This window comes from Dermacentor andersoni, chromosome 4 (genome assembly GCF_023375885.2).
Source record: "Dermacentor andersoni chromosome 4, qqDerAnde1_hic_scaffold, whole genome shotgun sequence".
In the NCBI taxonomy this organism is placed as follows: Eukaryota; Metazoa; Arthropoda; class Arachnida; order Ixodida; family Ixodidae; genus Dermacentor; species Dermacentor andersoni.
In genome coordinates, this window is record NC_092817.1 from 14694005 (window position 1) to 14710680 (window position 16676).

Sequence of the window (16676 nt, forward strand, 5' to 3'; positions counted from 1 at the left end):
AAGATACTGGTCTTTTCAAAGAGCGGAATACAGCCGCTTGCACAGCTTCGCGTTCGAACTAATCCTGTTGCTAAGGAACGTAGTTCTTGCAATATCGATCCCAGGAAAAAGTATACAGATTGTTGGAAAGGTGTAATTTAAAAGGTACCCCTGAAATGCGGTCGGTCTTATATAGGGCAGACAGGTAGATGTCTTAATGTCATATTGCAAGAACATAGCAATAAAGTGCGCGAAGGGCGGGAAGGGTTTCTAGGTGTCCATTGCGCACAATGCGGCTGTATATATCCCGCTCTTTGAAAAGAACAGTGTCTTAGCAAGGCATCCTAATGAAAACACTAGACTGTTAAAGACAAAAGTAGGAAGTTGGGAGAAGCGCTCCTTTACAATAGAAAAATCAGTTGCACCGTGGTGGGCAAGTCATCTGCAGCAAAACGCGAACATAATTAAAATATATTTTAGCGTGCAAGGAGTAGATCAGCGTTTGATATGTATTCCTTAATAGTTATCTATGAAAAGACGAACTTATGCTCTTTACTGTGAGCGCCACTAGAACGGAGGCGTGTGTTTCGACCTACAATCCATCTAGTACGGGGAGGACTATTGCACCAATTGTAGAGGACTACAAAGTGTATATATTATTCGGTTACGGTATGAACAGACGTTAACTCTTCGTTGCGGGAATAACTTTGTTAGCTTTAGTGCTATTTCTGCATTCATTAATTTACTTTAGTATTATCGTTTATTAGCTTATTTATTGCTCTTTAACTTGGACATCATCCAGCTACTCCTTACCCCAGTCTCTCCACAGAGGTCTATGTATAACAGAACTAATGTATTCCGCGCGAGCATCTCGCAACGTTTGTGAGCAAAATTTTGGCCAGACAAGCAAAGTAGCACCAACGGGGATCCTAATTGCACTCGAACATTCAAGTTAGAAAGCGTCGTCCTTAACGGTTTCGGCTGCGCATTGGCTGTTGGGACAGAGAGCGACGTGCGTTGCTTCGTAAGTGGGTGGGCAAAATCCTTTCATGAGGCCTGTATAACCGGCCAAGAAAAACATAACGAGCCCCTCCCGCGACACTGCGTGTGTCATCGTTTCTTTTCATCTCAGCTCGCACTCTCAGCCGCGAGCAACGCAACAAGAGGGCGCTGTAGCCCGTGTCGGGGCAGAGTGCAAGCAAATGTCGTCGTAGCGGCGCTTGTTTAATGAACTCGACACGAACGTGTCGATCTTTGCTGGCTCGGAGGAAAAGGCGTGGTGCGGGGCCACTTGTTCTAGCGCCCTCTCTATCCTTGACCGCTGGCTCCTCGGCCGCCTCCGCCACCGCGTCGGTTTCTGCTCGCTGGCAGACGAGCTATCGTATTAGAGACGCAGCGCTCTTGGGTTCTTTCTCGCAAGGAACGCCGTGTCTCTAGAGAAAGGAGCTCGTTTGCATGTTGATCAGGGCGTTAGGGGCGTGTGGGGGAAAGTGGAAGAGAGTGTTTTCGGTGCCCCCTCGACGCTGACGCCGCGGTCGTGCGTCAGCTTGCGGCCCTGTATCCGGCGCTCACATGCCACGAGTGCTCGTTAGCGTTTCTCACTCTTTCCCTTCGCTTCCGCCTCGAGAGGCTGTCGTGGACACAGCCAAATTATGTCGAATCCAACGCTACCCTTGTGCTGGCCTGCTCACCAGTCACGAGATTCCCTCAATTCCTATCTTTCTTACGAAGTGAAGCGTGTGAGGGAAGCAACTCGCGCACTCGTTTCAGTCTCTTAACTAAGCACAGTGATGAGGGAGACGGCGGGAGCGGCTGTTGTGCAGGCCGGACTTGAATTTTCTAACCTCGTCATTGCCGCTCGCCTGAAAAAAAAATGCGCGGAGCGTGACGTTATTTATGGCCCCGGGTTCGAAACCAAGTTTTATGGTGAGCGGCGCCTCGTATTTAGAAACTCGCGCACACGTCGCGTTTTCAAGGACTGCTTCAACTGGTCGTTTCACCCGACCCCGTGGTACGTGGGTCTTAGGTAACACGCGACCCTGTGCAGCCCAAGTGCCCGGCTTGTGTCGATGAAGTCTGCCAGATTATGCGGAGTACTGCGGTTTCCTAAAATTACGTGCTACGAGGATACCATTTTCATTGTAAACAGCGCGAGAACGGGACTGAGATTAAAGGAACACACGGCTCAGTGTCCGTGACGTGTTTGGTCACAAACGCGCGCGCGCGCACGCACGCACGCACGCACGCACGCACGCACGCACGCACGCACGCACGCACGCACACACACACACACACGCACGCACACACACACACACACACACACACACACACACACACACACACACACACACACACACACACACGCACGCACGCACGCACGCACGCACGCACGCACGCACGCTCGCTCGCTCGCTCGCTCACTCACTCACTCACTCACTCACTCACTCACTCACTCACTCACTCACTCACTCACTCACTCACTCACTCACTCACTCACTCACTCACTCACTCACTCACTCACTCACTCACTCACTCACTCACTCACTCACTCACTCACTCACTCACTCACTCACTCACTCACTCACTCACTCACTCACTCACTCACTCACTCACTCACTCACTCACTCACTCACTCACTCACTCACTCACTCACTCACTCACTCACTCACTCACTCACTCACTCACTCACTCACTCACTCACTCACTCACTCACTCACTCACTCACTCACTCACTCACTCACTCACTCACTCACTCACTCACTCACTCACTCACTCACTCACTCACTCACTCACTCACTCACTCACTCACTCACTCACTCACTCACTCACTCACTCACTCACTCACTCACTCACTCACTCACTCACTCACTCACTCACTCACTCACTCACTCACTCACTCACTCACTCACTCACTCACTCACTCACTCACTCACTCACTCACTCACTCACTCACTCACTCACTCACTCACTCACTCACTCACTCACTCACTCACTCACTCACTCACTCACTCACTCACTCACTCACTCACTCACTCACTCACTCACTCACTCACTCACTCACTCACTCACTCACTCACTCACTCACTCACTCACTCACTTCATACTACAGACACACATAGACGTGCACGCACATATCTGCACCTGAAGTACGCGCTCGCCAAGTTTGCTTTTTGAACACATCCACCCGGCGTTTAACTTGATGCGGTTCCAATTTAATTTACCAAGTGCGCTGCGGTCTCGTTGGCAGCTCATGGCCGCTGCTTCGTTGGCTTGCTATCGGCCACCCGCGCTCCTTAGCATTTAGATGACTTCTCGGGGAAAATCAGTCCGCCCGAAGAACGCGAGCGAAGAAAGCCGACAGCGTAACCAGCGTTGCGGCCCGCACGGTCTCTCTCTGTGGTTACGGAATATCCCGGCCTTTCGTGAAGTAACAAAGCTCATGGCAACAGAAAGAAAGTCGAACATTGTCAAGGTACATAATCGCTCTTACGAACATGTTTCGCGAATCACGAGCTCGGCGTTCTGAACAGTCATGAATTTATTAATTCTGGTAAAAAAAGTTAAAGCATTACCCGAGCTTGCACTGTGTTCACCACACTTTTCAGTTAACGCACCGATGCCTTTCTCAAAAAGAAAAAGAAAATGTTAACGAAGATGCCAGCAACTAGTTCAAAAATACGATCGTATAGCTTATAGCCGATGGCGAGTGGAACGTCATGTTGAGATCAATGTGCGTTGTCGATTGGTCACGTTGAATTGAAGAAGTGTGTTATCGTAATTTACGATTGTACCTGAATAAAGTTATTTCAATCAATGAATCTGTATAATAGGTACGATTATGCAACTTGTAAGAGTCACAACCTCCGAAGTTGCTTTTGCGCGATAGAACCCTGCACGACTTAGCAGATCGCATTTTCGCACACCAACTCGGTCCTACCTCAGTGCACCTTAATCTGAACCCGTATTGACAAAAAAAAAAAAGGATATATATATATATATATATATATATATATATATATATATATATATATATATATATATATATATATATATATATATATATATATATATATGCAGGCAAGAGACGACGAACCCTTTGGAAGACGTATTTACTTAACGTTTTCGGCCGGTGGACCAGCCTTCGTCAGAGTACAATAACACATTGAACATACATTATAGAGCGTTGGATCACGTTGTGTTTACCGACTCTTTCGTAGCCCGTTTTGCGCATCGCTAAGACGCACCAACAGTGAACGAAACAGGGTTTTAATTCATTTAATTCATTCATTTAATTTAATTTGCGTTCGGCCAATGGCAAAAAAAAACACATACTTACGAATGAAAAACTTCATCAATTAAAACCCTGTTTCGTTTACTGTTGGTGCGTCTTGGCGCCCTTAATTTTCGTGGAACCTGTACCCCTTTTTGTTTTCCGAAGCCTTTGGAATCACTGCTGTCACAGCATTAAAAAGGGTCACTGCGATCCAGAAAAAATATACGACCATCGCGGTAAGCGATGCGCAAAACAGGCTACGAAAGAACCGGTAAATACAACGTGATACAACGCTCTATAATGTCTGTTCAATGCGTGCGAAATTTTTTTTTCTCGTTGATTGTCTCTCGCCACAAATTAATGTTAGCTAACGCAATTGTTCTGTGCCTGTTCTTACAACCAGCTCTATCGCGCGAACTGCTTTGTGAATTATGCCCTTAAGGATGAATGCTTGGTTTTCCTCCGTAAGAATCGCTTCTTATTGGCGGGTCGAATTCGCTAATTGTATGTCCGCTATCGGGGTCTGCCGACGCCTGTTCTTACGAAGCGCTCTGACGTATGAACTACATACTTTGCAAGTTCTAACTCTTGCTGCGTCGATAGTGTCCTTGCGAATCGCTGCAACGGGGCTGCAACGCCGCATTGCCACACGTCGCCGAGATGCCCCCAGAGTGTGAGCATCGCCCGCTGTGTCAGGAGAGAGCTTGACCTCCTCCTTTCGCCACCTCGCATTACTTACTCGCTGCTATATTGCGCGTTGCCGGGGAACACGGTATGGCTGCTCTTGTTCGCCGGTTTTTAATTAAACCCCAGTGAAAGATGGCTTTTTTCTCGCGAGCGTGATATGGGAAAACTTCTGGAATGTACGCAGTGTCTCCCGGAAGATCAGAACGACGAAAGCTTCTCGGCCGGTGCAGCTAATATATGCCCTCGCGGAGCTGTGCGGGAGGTCCAAGGCTGAAATTATTCGACTTTCTTTACATGCTTTACACTGTTTCTTTTTTCTTCGTGACTCCTTTCGCCATATTGGAGTGCGGCCTTAGGGAGCGGGACATCATGGCTGCGTGCTTTAGTTGAACGAGGCGGGATGGTGTGTCCGACTCAACGCTGCTGTTTTCTTCTATACGCCTTTGCTGTCAAGATTATGCTCTGATGGCGACATCTTTGTCGCTGTGTTTCATCCGTATCGTCTACTTAGCCCTATCAACTACCCGATTCTTCTCCATCCTTTTTTCTTCTTTTTGGCGTTAGAGTTTTCCTAAATGGTATCACGCAGCCCTTTCTTAGGCTTCCCTGATTACGAATTGCCATCAGAGCCAACCATCATCGCGTTTTTGCCTATGTTTAGCTCGTCCCTTATAGTTAAGTTGAACGGCAATACGTATGGACCGTGCTGAGACTCCTCCGAGTTCTTTTCCTCCCCACAACACTCGGTTGTAGTAACCTTGTTCAGGGCATAGCTCGCGTCCATTCTTAGGACGTGGGTGGCAATAAGCGTGCGCGAGGCTAAAGCTCTCGCATGCCAGCGCGCCTCGGCTAGCCCGCGTCGCGCGCAGCGCCTTGCCGAGCGACCCGGAAGCGAGACATCCGAGCCCAAGTTCGCTGCAGTGGCCTCAGTCGTCACTCTGACGCCGTCCATTCAATTAGCCGTGCCTTCCAGGCCACACCGCGAGAGAGCAAATGCAGCTAGGGCTGCGAGAGCGGGATCTCCACCTGGTGCGAATCCCTGGGCAGCCGAGCCATATGGAGGCGTGTGCACCTTCTCTGCACGATTAATGGCTGGGCACCGCTACTGCCAACTGGCCATATCGCTAGGCTTTCGGTGGTCAGCAACACGCCTCTTTCACGCCCTAGAAGAAAGATTTCTGGTTTCGTTGTTTATTTCTTCCATTGGTCGTCTGTTCACGCGGAGTCATGCCTCACGCGGACTTTGTGCTGATTAATTGCATTGCGGCTCTTTGCTGGCCGCCAAAGCTTTTATGCGCCGTGTTTTCTTGCGCGCTTCTGCTGGTCTGTTTCATCGACGTTTATCGCCTTGCTCGCGCGTTGATGATTTTGCGCCGCTGAAACGTGACCGGTGTGTCGTTATTGTTGTGGGCCCGTTATTACGATCGCGCCCATACCAATGGCACAATTGCAGTCGGTGTTGCTATTTTAACAAGAGTTGTGGCGTCGAGTTATTTACGCTGCACACGCAGTCAACTCGAGGTGAAGTTGAACGGCTGGCCTTCTCCTCTTGCTACAATCATCGTCATTTCGATTATGCTGCCGTTTCACGGCGATAATACCGCTTTGATTTTTGGGTCACTTCTCAATGCTATTCAATTTTGCGCATTGCTAAGGCGCCTTAACAGCGAAAGGGATAGTAAGAGAGAAGTTTATTTCCAATGTGGATGGGGGCGTGCCTTGGTGTAGATGTGCATGCTTACTTGCTCTCGTATTAGTAAAAAAAATTACGCATACTAGGTACCTTGTTACGCTCGATAATTTCGCACTCAATATTGCGTCGAGTTCGTTCCGCTTTACTTTGATCGCCTATGATTTCCGCTAACACTAGCCAGCAATACCCTTCCCTGCACGTTTCTATTTAATGTGCGTGGAGTAACCGCAACCATACTGTGTGACTTCAAACACCCTAAACTCGCGTTCCTAAAGTAGACTCGATGTCATAACTTATTTCGACATCGCTTTTATTATTGTTATGTGACCATGTTATTATGGCACTACGTTTGTGGTGAATATTCTTGCATAGCAGTCAAGGAGTGTGTGGGCTTTTTGTTTTTGTCTGCAGGAGGAGCACGCCCAAATCGAAGCCGAAGTCAAGGACGATGTCAGTGCGGAGAGCCGGCGAGAATCACATTCCCTGTGAGTATAAGCCAACGCGCATGCCTCATTTCTTCGGAAAACGATAAGGTTTGCTTGAGCCGCCCTTACACGCTCGTCCTCGTGAAAACGTCGATCAGACGGGTAGAGCTCACTGCAGTGGAGGAGTCGACGGAGTGTGACTGGCCACCGAAGCAGAGCTGACGATCCGGCAGGTTCATCCCAATTGTCTTCGGACGAGCAAGTCGCACTTAATGACGTTCTTGCGAAGACAACGATTCGTATTCCAGAGTGAGCATCTCTCGCGTCGACTCGTTATCTATTTGCGCACAGGATTGGTCGAGGATTGTTGCGGCGCGCGCGCTTCCTGGTGGCTGGCCAATCCCTGACCCTCTGGTGACAGAACGGTTCACTGCTCGCTCAGGACGAATGATGCCGGCTCTCGCACACTGCCGTCCGCGAGGGTTATTGTCGCGGGAGCTTCAAGAATAATTAGTCTTTTGGGGTGAAGGGATAAGATGGGGGGGGGGGGGGACGCAGCCGTACATTTGCGAAGTTTCTATCCGGGAGCTCCATGCAGCTGGGTCGCACCAGCAGTCGCGAGTGACCTGGCTCATTAAAGGTACTGGTTCTATGTTCCCCGGAGAGCGCTTCGGTGCGTGCTGAAGGAGTTTTCGTCCGATCGAAATTGGATTGCGGAATGTAGTGGGAGGCTTAGAGCCGCTCTGCTGGGCCCTGAATACCAAGCCCTGCCAGTGTTCTGCTTCGCTCGTGCTGTTCAGCGGCCACGTCTCACTTTGTCCTATGCGGCGCTATGCATTGAAAAGTGGTCTAAAGCGGTAGTTTGTGGTTTCGCGTGCTTTTGCGTAATTTCTGTGTCGACGATCGCGACTTACGGTTAGCTGGCGCTTTAATTTTTCCGGCTTCGGGGGCTTGGAACACGCTCTTTCCGACCTTTAATGACAAGCACAATGCGATAAATCTTGAACACGGTATTGACTCTTCACTGGCACGGTGCGAATGATGCACTGAGACATTCTTAATGCCTATTAGACTGGTGGATTTTGTTAAGTGCGTTTGCTTTTTGTTTGTTTTGTAACGTTGTGCACTCTTGATTCATTTCCCCGCCGCGATGGCTTGGTGACTGTACTTAGCTGCTGGGCACGGGGTCGCGGGGTCCTATCAATCCCGCCCGCTGGAATGCAAAAACGCATGCTGCGTCTTACTTTCGTACATGCTTAAGAACTCCAAATTGTTGAAAATTAGCCGGAGCCCTCCACCATACCACGCCTGTAATAGTCCACTTGACTGCTGCGGTGCGCTAAGCCTGAACAATCATCATTCATTCTCCCGATCATATTTTCTTTCTTTCTTGATCTTATTAGTGCTATTATTATTAGTGCTCGTTCCTGGGCCGCGAGTGGTCCACCAGCTTCAATTATTTCAATCTGATGGCCTCTCTTGCACAAGACGTGCTCGCCATATCCGATTGTGGCCACCTTCGTCGCTATTTTTAGTACGTTTTGGAGTCGACACTGCTGCCGTTGCTTCGTTGCATTCACCTCCGTGGCCACCTAGATATAAAACATCATCGTGCTCTCGATAATTTTTGCGGTTGGTGGTTTATTGAACCGGAGTACCGGAGTCACTCGGCTTCACAACAGGTCGAAATGGGCAAATCCGTAAAAAAAAAAAAAAAGATAATAATAATAATAATAATAATAATAACGAGACGACAGCCCGGATAAGTAGGCATATACGCGAGAGTGAGCGGAAGTTCAGAGGGTGGCCAGCCACACGCTTAAACAAAGGTAGTACATATGTCTGCAACACAACGATAATCGTCATCTGCCTTGCTTGCGTTTCCTTTCTTGAAAACGCCGCGCCCGCTACTTTCCTGTCGGGAATGCTATGTCATGCTGATAACGCGCATGCCGTTCGTTACTGGGAAGTGCTGGGCTCGCAGCGTTAAAGAAAGGGAATGCGGACAAGACAGGTACCGGTTATCGTTGTGAGGCGAGATACAACCCAAAGGGTATAATTTTGTTTTAGAGCGCAGACGCAAGTGCTGCCTTCACGACACTGGCGAAAGAAGTGTGCGATGGCCCAAGTTCCGCGCTATGACTGTTTGAATTTCGGCATCCAACTGAAGATACACGGCACTGCAATGTCTTGCAGGAGTTGCACTCTTTCCGACGAGGCGCCGGCAGCCTCGTCGACAGTTTAATCTGGATTCACGTGACGGACCGAATTCTACGGACGCGCCCGAGTGGCAACGAATTGAGCCGCGAACAGCTTATTTGCTTCGCCCTTGTGCGCAGCGTGATTGGACGGCACTGAGCCACGTAATGCTCGTCCGCGGAAGATTGCCCGTCCTCTAAATCCCGCTTTATGGAAGTTTCATAATGCAGTCGTGTACCGCTGCGGTTCTTCTCTGTATAGGCGAAGACGGCATTTCTATGACATGCAATCGTGGGCAGCCGAGAGACGAAATCACGGCACTAAAGTGGCATCGTTTCGCAACCGTTTTAGCTATATACTCACGTTACCGAGTGGCTGCGCTTTCGACAAATGGGTAGATATAGTGCGAACGTGGTTCGCTGAAAGCCTTTCCAGACCATTTTTGTTGCGCTTCACTAAAATGTATGTCGCTCTGTCAACGTTCATTTCAATTCCACGAAACGCCGTGCCTCGTTCTAAGACGTCAGCACCTGTCGTGTATTGAGGAACACGTCTCGTGGGTCGGCGTTGGTACCTGTCGTTACTTGCAGCGCGCTGCGACATCTGCCTCAGATTGCGTGGAGCTGAGGAGTGGCGCTGTGCGTGTTTAGGGAAAGTGGTCTCCTTCGAGAATTCGGTAGTCTCTGTAATTGTTGTTGGTAATATTACTAATTATATGAAGTAAAGGAGAGATAGGCTCGTTCAAGTGGTCGGCTACTCCATGTTACAGAGAAAGAGAGAGAGATAGAGGAAAGGGGAGAGGCAGGGAGGTTAACCAGAGAGGAAGATCCGGTTTGCTACCCTACACTGGAGAAAGAGGGGAGGGGGAGGTGAAGTGATAACAAAGTAGAGATAAAGAAAGGAGCACAGACATACAATCACAGTTGGTCACTGTCGCCGCACACTGTCACCGCACAGCACAGTAGCACTTGCAGCACTATGAACATCTGTTCATGATACAGCCGCTTGTCCATTTCTGTAGTTTAAATACTGAAACAGTGCTCTCATCGCCCTCTGCTGCGATGGCTTGTGATGGCGGCATTTTAATATAACTTCCTCTGTTAGAGGTTTTCGGTCAAATCGCCCTATCGCGTTTGCGAGCGATCATCTCTGTAAATTATAGCGAGGACAGCCACAGAGAAGGTGCTGAAGAGTCTCCTCGTTACCACAGTTATCACACGAGGCGTCGTCGGCCCATCCGATTTGGAAAGCAAAACACTTGGTGAACGCCACCCGTAGCCATATTCGACAAAGCAGGGTAGCTTTGCGACGGCAGAGTCCAGCTGGAATGCAAAGGCGTAGAGAAGAGTCTAGGTTGTGCAGCCGGTTGTTTTGAAAACTTCCTGCATTCCACAAGGAGAACGTGATATCTCGGCTGAGCATTCGAAGTTTTCTTGCGGCATCTGTCCTTGATAATGGTATCGGCTCCTCTTCGTCGCCTTGAAGAGCCGACCGAGCAGCGTTACCGGCGTGTCCGTTTCCTATGACGCCGCAGTGACTTGGAAGCCACTGAAATGTCACGTGGTGTCCTTTCTCAGTCAAGGTATGGATTAGTTCTCTAATCTCGTATACCAGTTGTTCGTGTGGTCCACGCCGCAGGGCTGATAGCAAAGACTGCAGTACTGCCTTCGAGTCACTGAATATTGACCATCTTCGAGGTTGCTCTTGGCTGACGAGACGAAGTGCAGCCCGAAGTTCCGCAGCCATCGGCTTCGTTGGGTGACATGTCTTGAAACTGATGGTGGTGGCTTTCGCTGGGAAAACCACGGCTCCAGAGGGACACTGGAGAGTTGCCGATTCATCAGTATAAATATGTATGTGGTCGGCGTACCTCTTGTGCAAGAGGAGAAGAGTTAGTTGTTTAAGAGCAGGTGCCGACAGCCCAGATTGTTTCCTGATTCCTGGTACGGTGAGGTGCACTGCGGGTCGAGCCAAACACCATGGAGGAATCGATGGCTTAGTTGCGGGGGTGAAGCTTGATGGAAGGCAGGTGTAATAATCCGAAATCGTGGTGCAAAATGATGCCTGCGGCCTTTCTGATGGTAGTGTTGCCAGATGGTGGGAGAGGGCACGGGCAACGTGCCTAATGTGCACTCCCAACACTTCCACCGCAATGTGTGTTTGTATAGGTTGGTCCCGGGCGATTGCAATAGTCGCTTCCATGTTACAGATAAACAAGGTGAAAAGCACGGGAAATATCCAAGAGTGCTTGACCTACTGATGGTGACTGAAACGTAGTATCAACGAGAATTAGAAGGATAGCTATAGGGTTGTGTTGGTACGGCATATCTTATTTTGTTGCAGTGCAAGCTGAACGACAAAGAGAAAAGAAAGGCACATTTGACACACATGGCGCTGTGTGTGTCAAATGTGCCTTTCTGCTGTCCTTGTCGTTGAGCTTGCGCTTCAACAAAATAAGATAGGCGAATCAGGAATTCTTAAGACGCCCGGCTAGACAATATTTTTTTTTATTAATCGGTCATGTCAAATATAATGTGGCGTTATGTTGACAGCAAAAAGCACACTCCGTTGCAACATTGTTGCATCCTTTTCTAACGTTGTGTCAGTTTATGAAGTAGTTCAGTGCAACGATAATGTTTTCTGCGTACCATACCGACCACTAGGAGCGAACACGCACAACTTTCTGTCTTTTCTAGAAAGGAACTTGAGCTGGTTGAGTGATAATGGTTTCTAGTTATTTCAGGTAGGAGACCTAGACATCGATTTTTTAAACGTTTCTACATCACTAAAGGAACTTAGGAAGACAATCAAATCAAATGGTTTCGAAGATCTTGTGGTTAGTCTGGTGTTTGAACAGATAAGTTGACATTACTTCAACGTCCACCATTCTAACATATTATCTGATGTTGTGAGTGCTCGTGTAAGTGATCACCTTTCGATGTTTCTTTTCATGGCTCAGTGTTCACTTACAACACGCGAGCGTCGTTTTCCACAAATGTTTCGAGATATCAATATGTAGTACAGCCTGAACAATTTTTGTGGTGCAGTATCGCTAATGGATTGGCCAGAACGGATGCGTACCAGAGACCCAATACTGTTGATGAATACTTTTGCGCTAGCTTTAAGAATTCTTATGATAAATGTTTTAAATACAAGTTAGTTAAACTGGTACGTAAAGAGAAAAAAAAACGTGGATAAATAAAAATTGTATCAATGAAATTCGCGCCATAAGTCGCCTATACAGGAACTTTATTGATACCGGAACTGAAAAAGAATCGCATAAATTTAACGTACAAAGGAACAAAGTAAATAGTCTCTTGTACACAGAGAAGAGACAGTATATTTACATAATCTGTTAAATAACGACGTAATAAAGAAATCCGATGTTGCCTGGAGGCACATTAGGTGATAAAGTTTTGTCAAATGAGGCGCTTGAAAATACGTTTAATAACTGTTTATTTTACACCTTAGTAACTAGTACTCATGATCCTAATTCTTTGAATTACCTCTGCTACAAGACTAATCACTCTGAGTGTTTAGCGCCTATATTAGAAACAGTGAGGTATTTACTGCTTTTATCTCTATCAAGGACAGCAGATGCCGTGATGTCGACAGATTTGAGATCGCGGCAATGAAGTAGGTCCTGGACTTTATTCTACCTGCGTTAGTACACATGCTTAATTTAATATTCTCCAGTGACTCGTTCCCAAAAATACTTCAGGCTGCGAAGGTAATAGTTTTGCACTGCGATGGTAATAAAATCTACTTAACAAACTACCGACCAATATCGGTGTTGCCCATTCTTTCTAAAGGTATAGAAAAACTAGCGCATGCCCACATGATATCGTTTCTAATAAAACACAAACTGATCGCTCGTACACAGTACGGCTTTGTGAAAGGGCAGGTGACAGAAACTGCCTCACTTACTCAAAGCGAAATCGAAGAGAAATTATAATACAGTCGTTCGAACAACGATTATGTACTCTGGGTATTTTTGTTGATTATTGAAAGGCGTTCGATTGCATCAATCATGCTACACTGCTCAACAGAAAAGAGCATTAGGATTTTCGTGCCGTCTTTCTTGAACTAACCCAACCATATTGTCACGTGGTGGGGACGTTGAAGAACACAGTAGCAATGCTGTGAACGACAAAACTAACTTTTATTGGGCGAACCTGTGCCCACAAGACAGGCTACACTTATAGCACAACGATAGCGGCGAACACGTGTTCGGCGATCGTCGAAAATCTGATCAACGGGTCAAGCATGTCGGCTTTTATACATCAATCGTCAAATGTTCCAGACTAATCGTTGGGACCCGCGTGCCTTTCACAAAGTTCTACACTATTCGCGCCAGGCGATGAAATCAGATAACATAAGGTTCGGCGACAACAGATAGCGAATAGAAGCATCGATAACTTTCCAGAAACTTCGGATAGATGCAGGCGCGTCCCGCGCTGTGCGATGACATTTGTTAAGCCCGGAATACATGGAGCGAATAACCGGCGTCCGAGCGACGAACTTCGTCGGGCGGCGAACGCCCGACGGCCGGCGTCCAAAAATTTGACGGCCGCCGCCGACCTGCCTGTCCAAATATTTTCGTCGGGCCGCCGGAAGCGTCGAGAGAGCAGCGGCGGACGGCTGCCAATCAGGAGGCGCCAGTTCCGGTCGCTAGGCATGCTGGTCCTTCGCGCGCGGGTCTTTTCTCGTCTTCTGCAACCACGTTGGTGTCTGCGCTAGTGTTGATGTGTGCGCCGAACAAAAGATGAACTCGCAGGAATGCGGAGAAGTGGTAGAAGTGGCGCCTAGGCCCTATTTAAAATAGGGCAACTCGCACACGCTTTCAGCAGGCTTCGACGAACAACGGCAACAACACTGCACAATGTTGGCTGATAAAATAATGAACGCGCCGTCCGTGCATTGCATTACGCAAAAGAAAGTTAAAACGCAGTAAAAATACTGGATCATTTCATATTACTGTTTATACGCATTTTTTCAGTTATAAAAGTGGTATATGCCACCTTTAAAAGCGCTTATATTCGTTTCATCGTTCACCACAACGCATATGCTAAGTCTGATAACACTGGCGCCAACACGGCGAACCCGCGACGGCGTCCGCCCACTGTTCGCCTCATGTATTGCTATGCAGCGAATCTTCGACGTCGTGCCGCCGCGTCCCTGTTCGCCGCGCCGCTTTCGCCGTGACAATTCGCTCCATGTAGCCCGCGCTTTAGGCGGCGAAACGTGGTCGCTCGATAAAGGTAAGTACACGTGTCATTACCCGCCTCTTAAAGAGCATCGACCCGATGCTGCAAATAAACGAAAGTAATAAAGAAAAGCACTCGTAGCAAAGAAAACAACAAAATAAGGAAGTTCGTCAGCGTCCGTAAAAGGGTTTAAGGCGCACCACGTGGACCACTTCAGATCGTGCGCGGCGCCGCTGTGAATGCGAAATGCCGTCTGGCACGACCTCATAGTCCAGTGCGCCAATACGTCGGATGACCTTGTAGGGTCCGAAATAGCGTCGCGGTAGTTTCTCACTGAGTCCTCGTCGGCGTATCGGGGTCCATACCCAAACACGGTCGCCGGGCTGGTACTCGACGAAGCGTCGTCGGAGGTTGTAGTGTCGGCTGTCGGTCCTCTGCTGGTTCTTGATCCGCAGACGGGCGAGCTGTCGGGCTTCTTTGGCGCGCTGGAGATAGGTAGCGACTTCAAGATTTTCCTCGTCATTGACGTGCGGCAGCATGGCGTCGAGCATCGTCGTCGGATTCCTGCCGTAAACCAGCTTAAATGGCGTGAGCTGTGTTGTTTCTTGCACCGCCGTGTTGTAAGCGAATGCTACGTACGGCAGGACCGCATCCCACGTCTTGTGCTCGACGTCGACGTACATTGCTAGCATGTCGGCGAGGGTCTTCTTCAGGCGCTCCGTGAGACCATTCGTCTGTGGATGGTAGGCAGTTGTCCTCCTGTGACTTGTCTGGCTGTATTGCAGAATGGCTTGCGTGAGCTCTGCTGTAAAAGCCGTTCCTCTGCCGGTGATGAGGACTTCTGGAGCACCATGTCGCAGCAGGATGTTCTCGACGAAAAATTTCGCCACTTCGGCTGCACTGCCTTTCGGTAGATCTTTAGTTTCAGCGAAGCGGGTGAGATAGTCCGTCGCCACGACGATCCACTTATTTCCGGGAAAAAAAAAATTATGGGGTTTTACGTGTCAAAACTACTTTCTGATTATGAGGCACGCCGTAGTGGAGGACTCCGGAAATTTCGACCACCTGGGGTTCTTTAACGTGCACCTAAATCTAAATACACGGGTGTTTTCGCATTTCGCCTCCATCGAAATGCGGCCGCCATGGCCGGGATTCGATCCCGCGACCTCGTGCTCAGCAGCCCAACACCATAGCCACTGAGCAACCACGGCGGGTTTATTTCCGGAAGTTGAGGTCGGAAACGGTCCCAACAAGTCCATCCCGATCTGCTGAAAAGGTCGGTAAGGAGGCTTGATCGGCTGTAGTATCCCGCTGGCCTTGTCGGTGGTGTCTTGCGTCGCTGACAGTCTCGGCATGTTTTGACGTAACGGGCGACATCGGCGGTTAGGTGCGGTCAGTAATACCTTTCTTGTATCCTCGATAGCGTCCGGGAGAAACCGAGGTGCCCATGCAGCGGTCGGATCGTCATGTAGGGCGTGCAGTACTTCTGGACGCAGCGCCTACGGAACAACAAGAAGGTAGTTGGCGTGGACTGGTGAGAAGTTCTTCACGAGTAGGTTGTTTTGAAGCGTGAACGAAGACAATCCACGCTTAAATGTCCTAGGGACAACGTCCGTGTGCCCTTCCAAATTCTCGACTAGGGCTTTTAGCTCCGGGTCTCCTCGTTGCTGTTCGGCGAAGTCTTCCGTGCATATTATTCCAAGGGAGGCGGCGTCATCCTCGTCATCTTGCGGCGGCGGGTCAATGGGGGCGCATTATAGGCAATCGACATCTGAGTGTTTTCTTCCGGACTTGTATGTTACAGTGATGTCGTATTCTTGTAGTCTGAGGCTCCACCGTGCCAGCCGTCCTGAAGGGTCCTTTATGTTAGCTAGCCAACACAACGCGTGATGGTCGCTGACCACTTTGAATGGCCTGCCATATAGGTAAGGCGAAATTTCGCTGTAGCCCAAACGATGGCGAGGCATTCCTTTTCGGTTGTAGAATAATTGCCTTCCGCTTTTGACAACGACCGGCTAGCGTAAGCTATCACGTGTTCATGTCCATCTTTTTTTTGGACTAGGACGGCACCGAGGCCTAGGCTACTGGCGTCAGTGTGTATTTCGGTATCGGCGTGCTCGTCGAAGTGCGCAAGTACGGGCGGCGACTGCATGTGTAGTTTGAGTTCTTGAAATGCGTCGGCCTGCGGCGTTTCCAACTTGAACTCGATGTCA

General features: G+C 48.9%; 1 protein-coding gene across 4 annotated transcripts in view; it reads left to right on the top strand.

Annotated features, from left to right (window-relative positions):
- Nucleotides 1-16676, top strand: part of LOC126535956 (uncharacterized) — a 638450-nt gene that overhangs the window by 486555 nt on the left and 135219 nt on the right. For all 4 annotated transcript variants that reach the window (XM_050182825.3, XM_072287749.1, XM_050182828.3 and 1 more), the window contains one exon: nt 7044-7117. In XM_050182825.3, coding sequence (XP_050038782.2) covers nt 7044-7117 — 74 coding nt within the window. The remainder of the gene's footprint in view (nt 1-7043; nt 7118-16676) is intronic.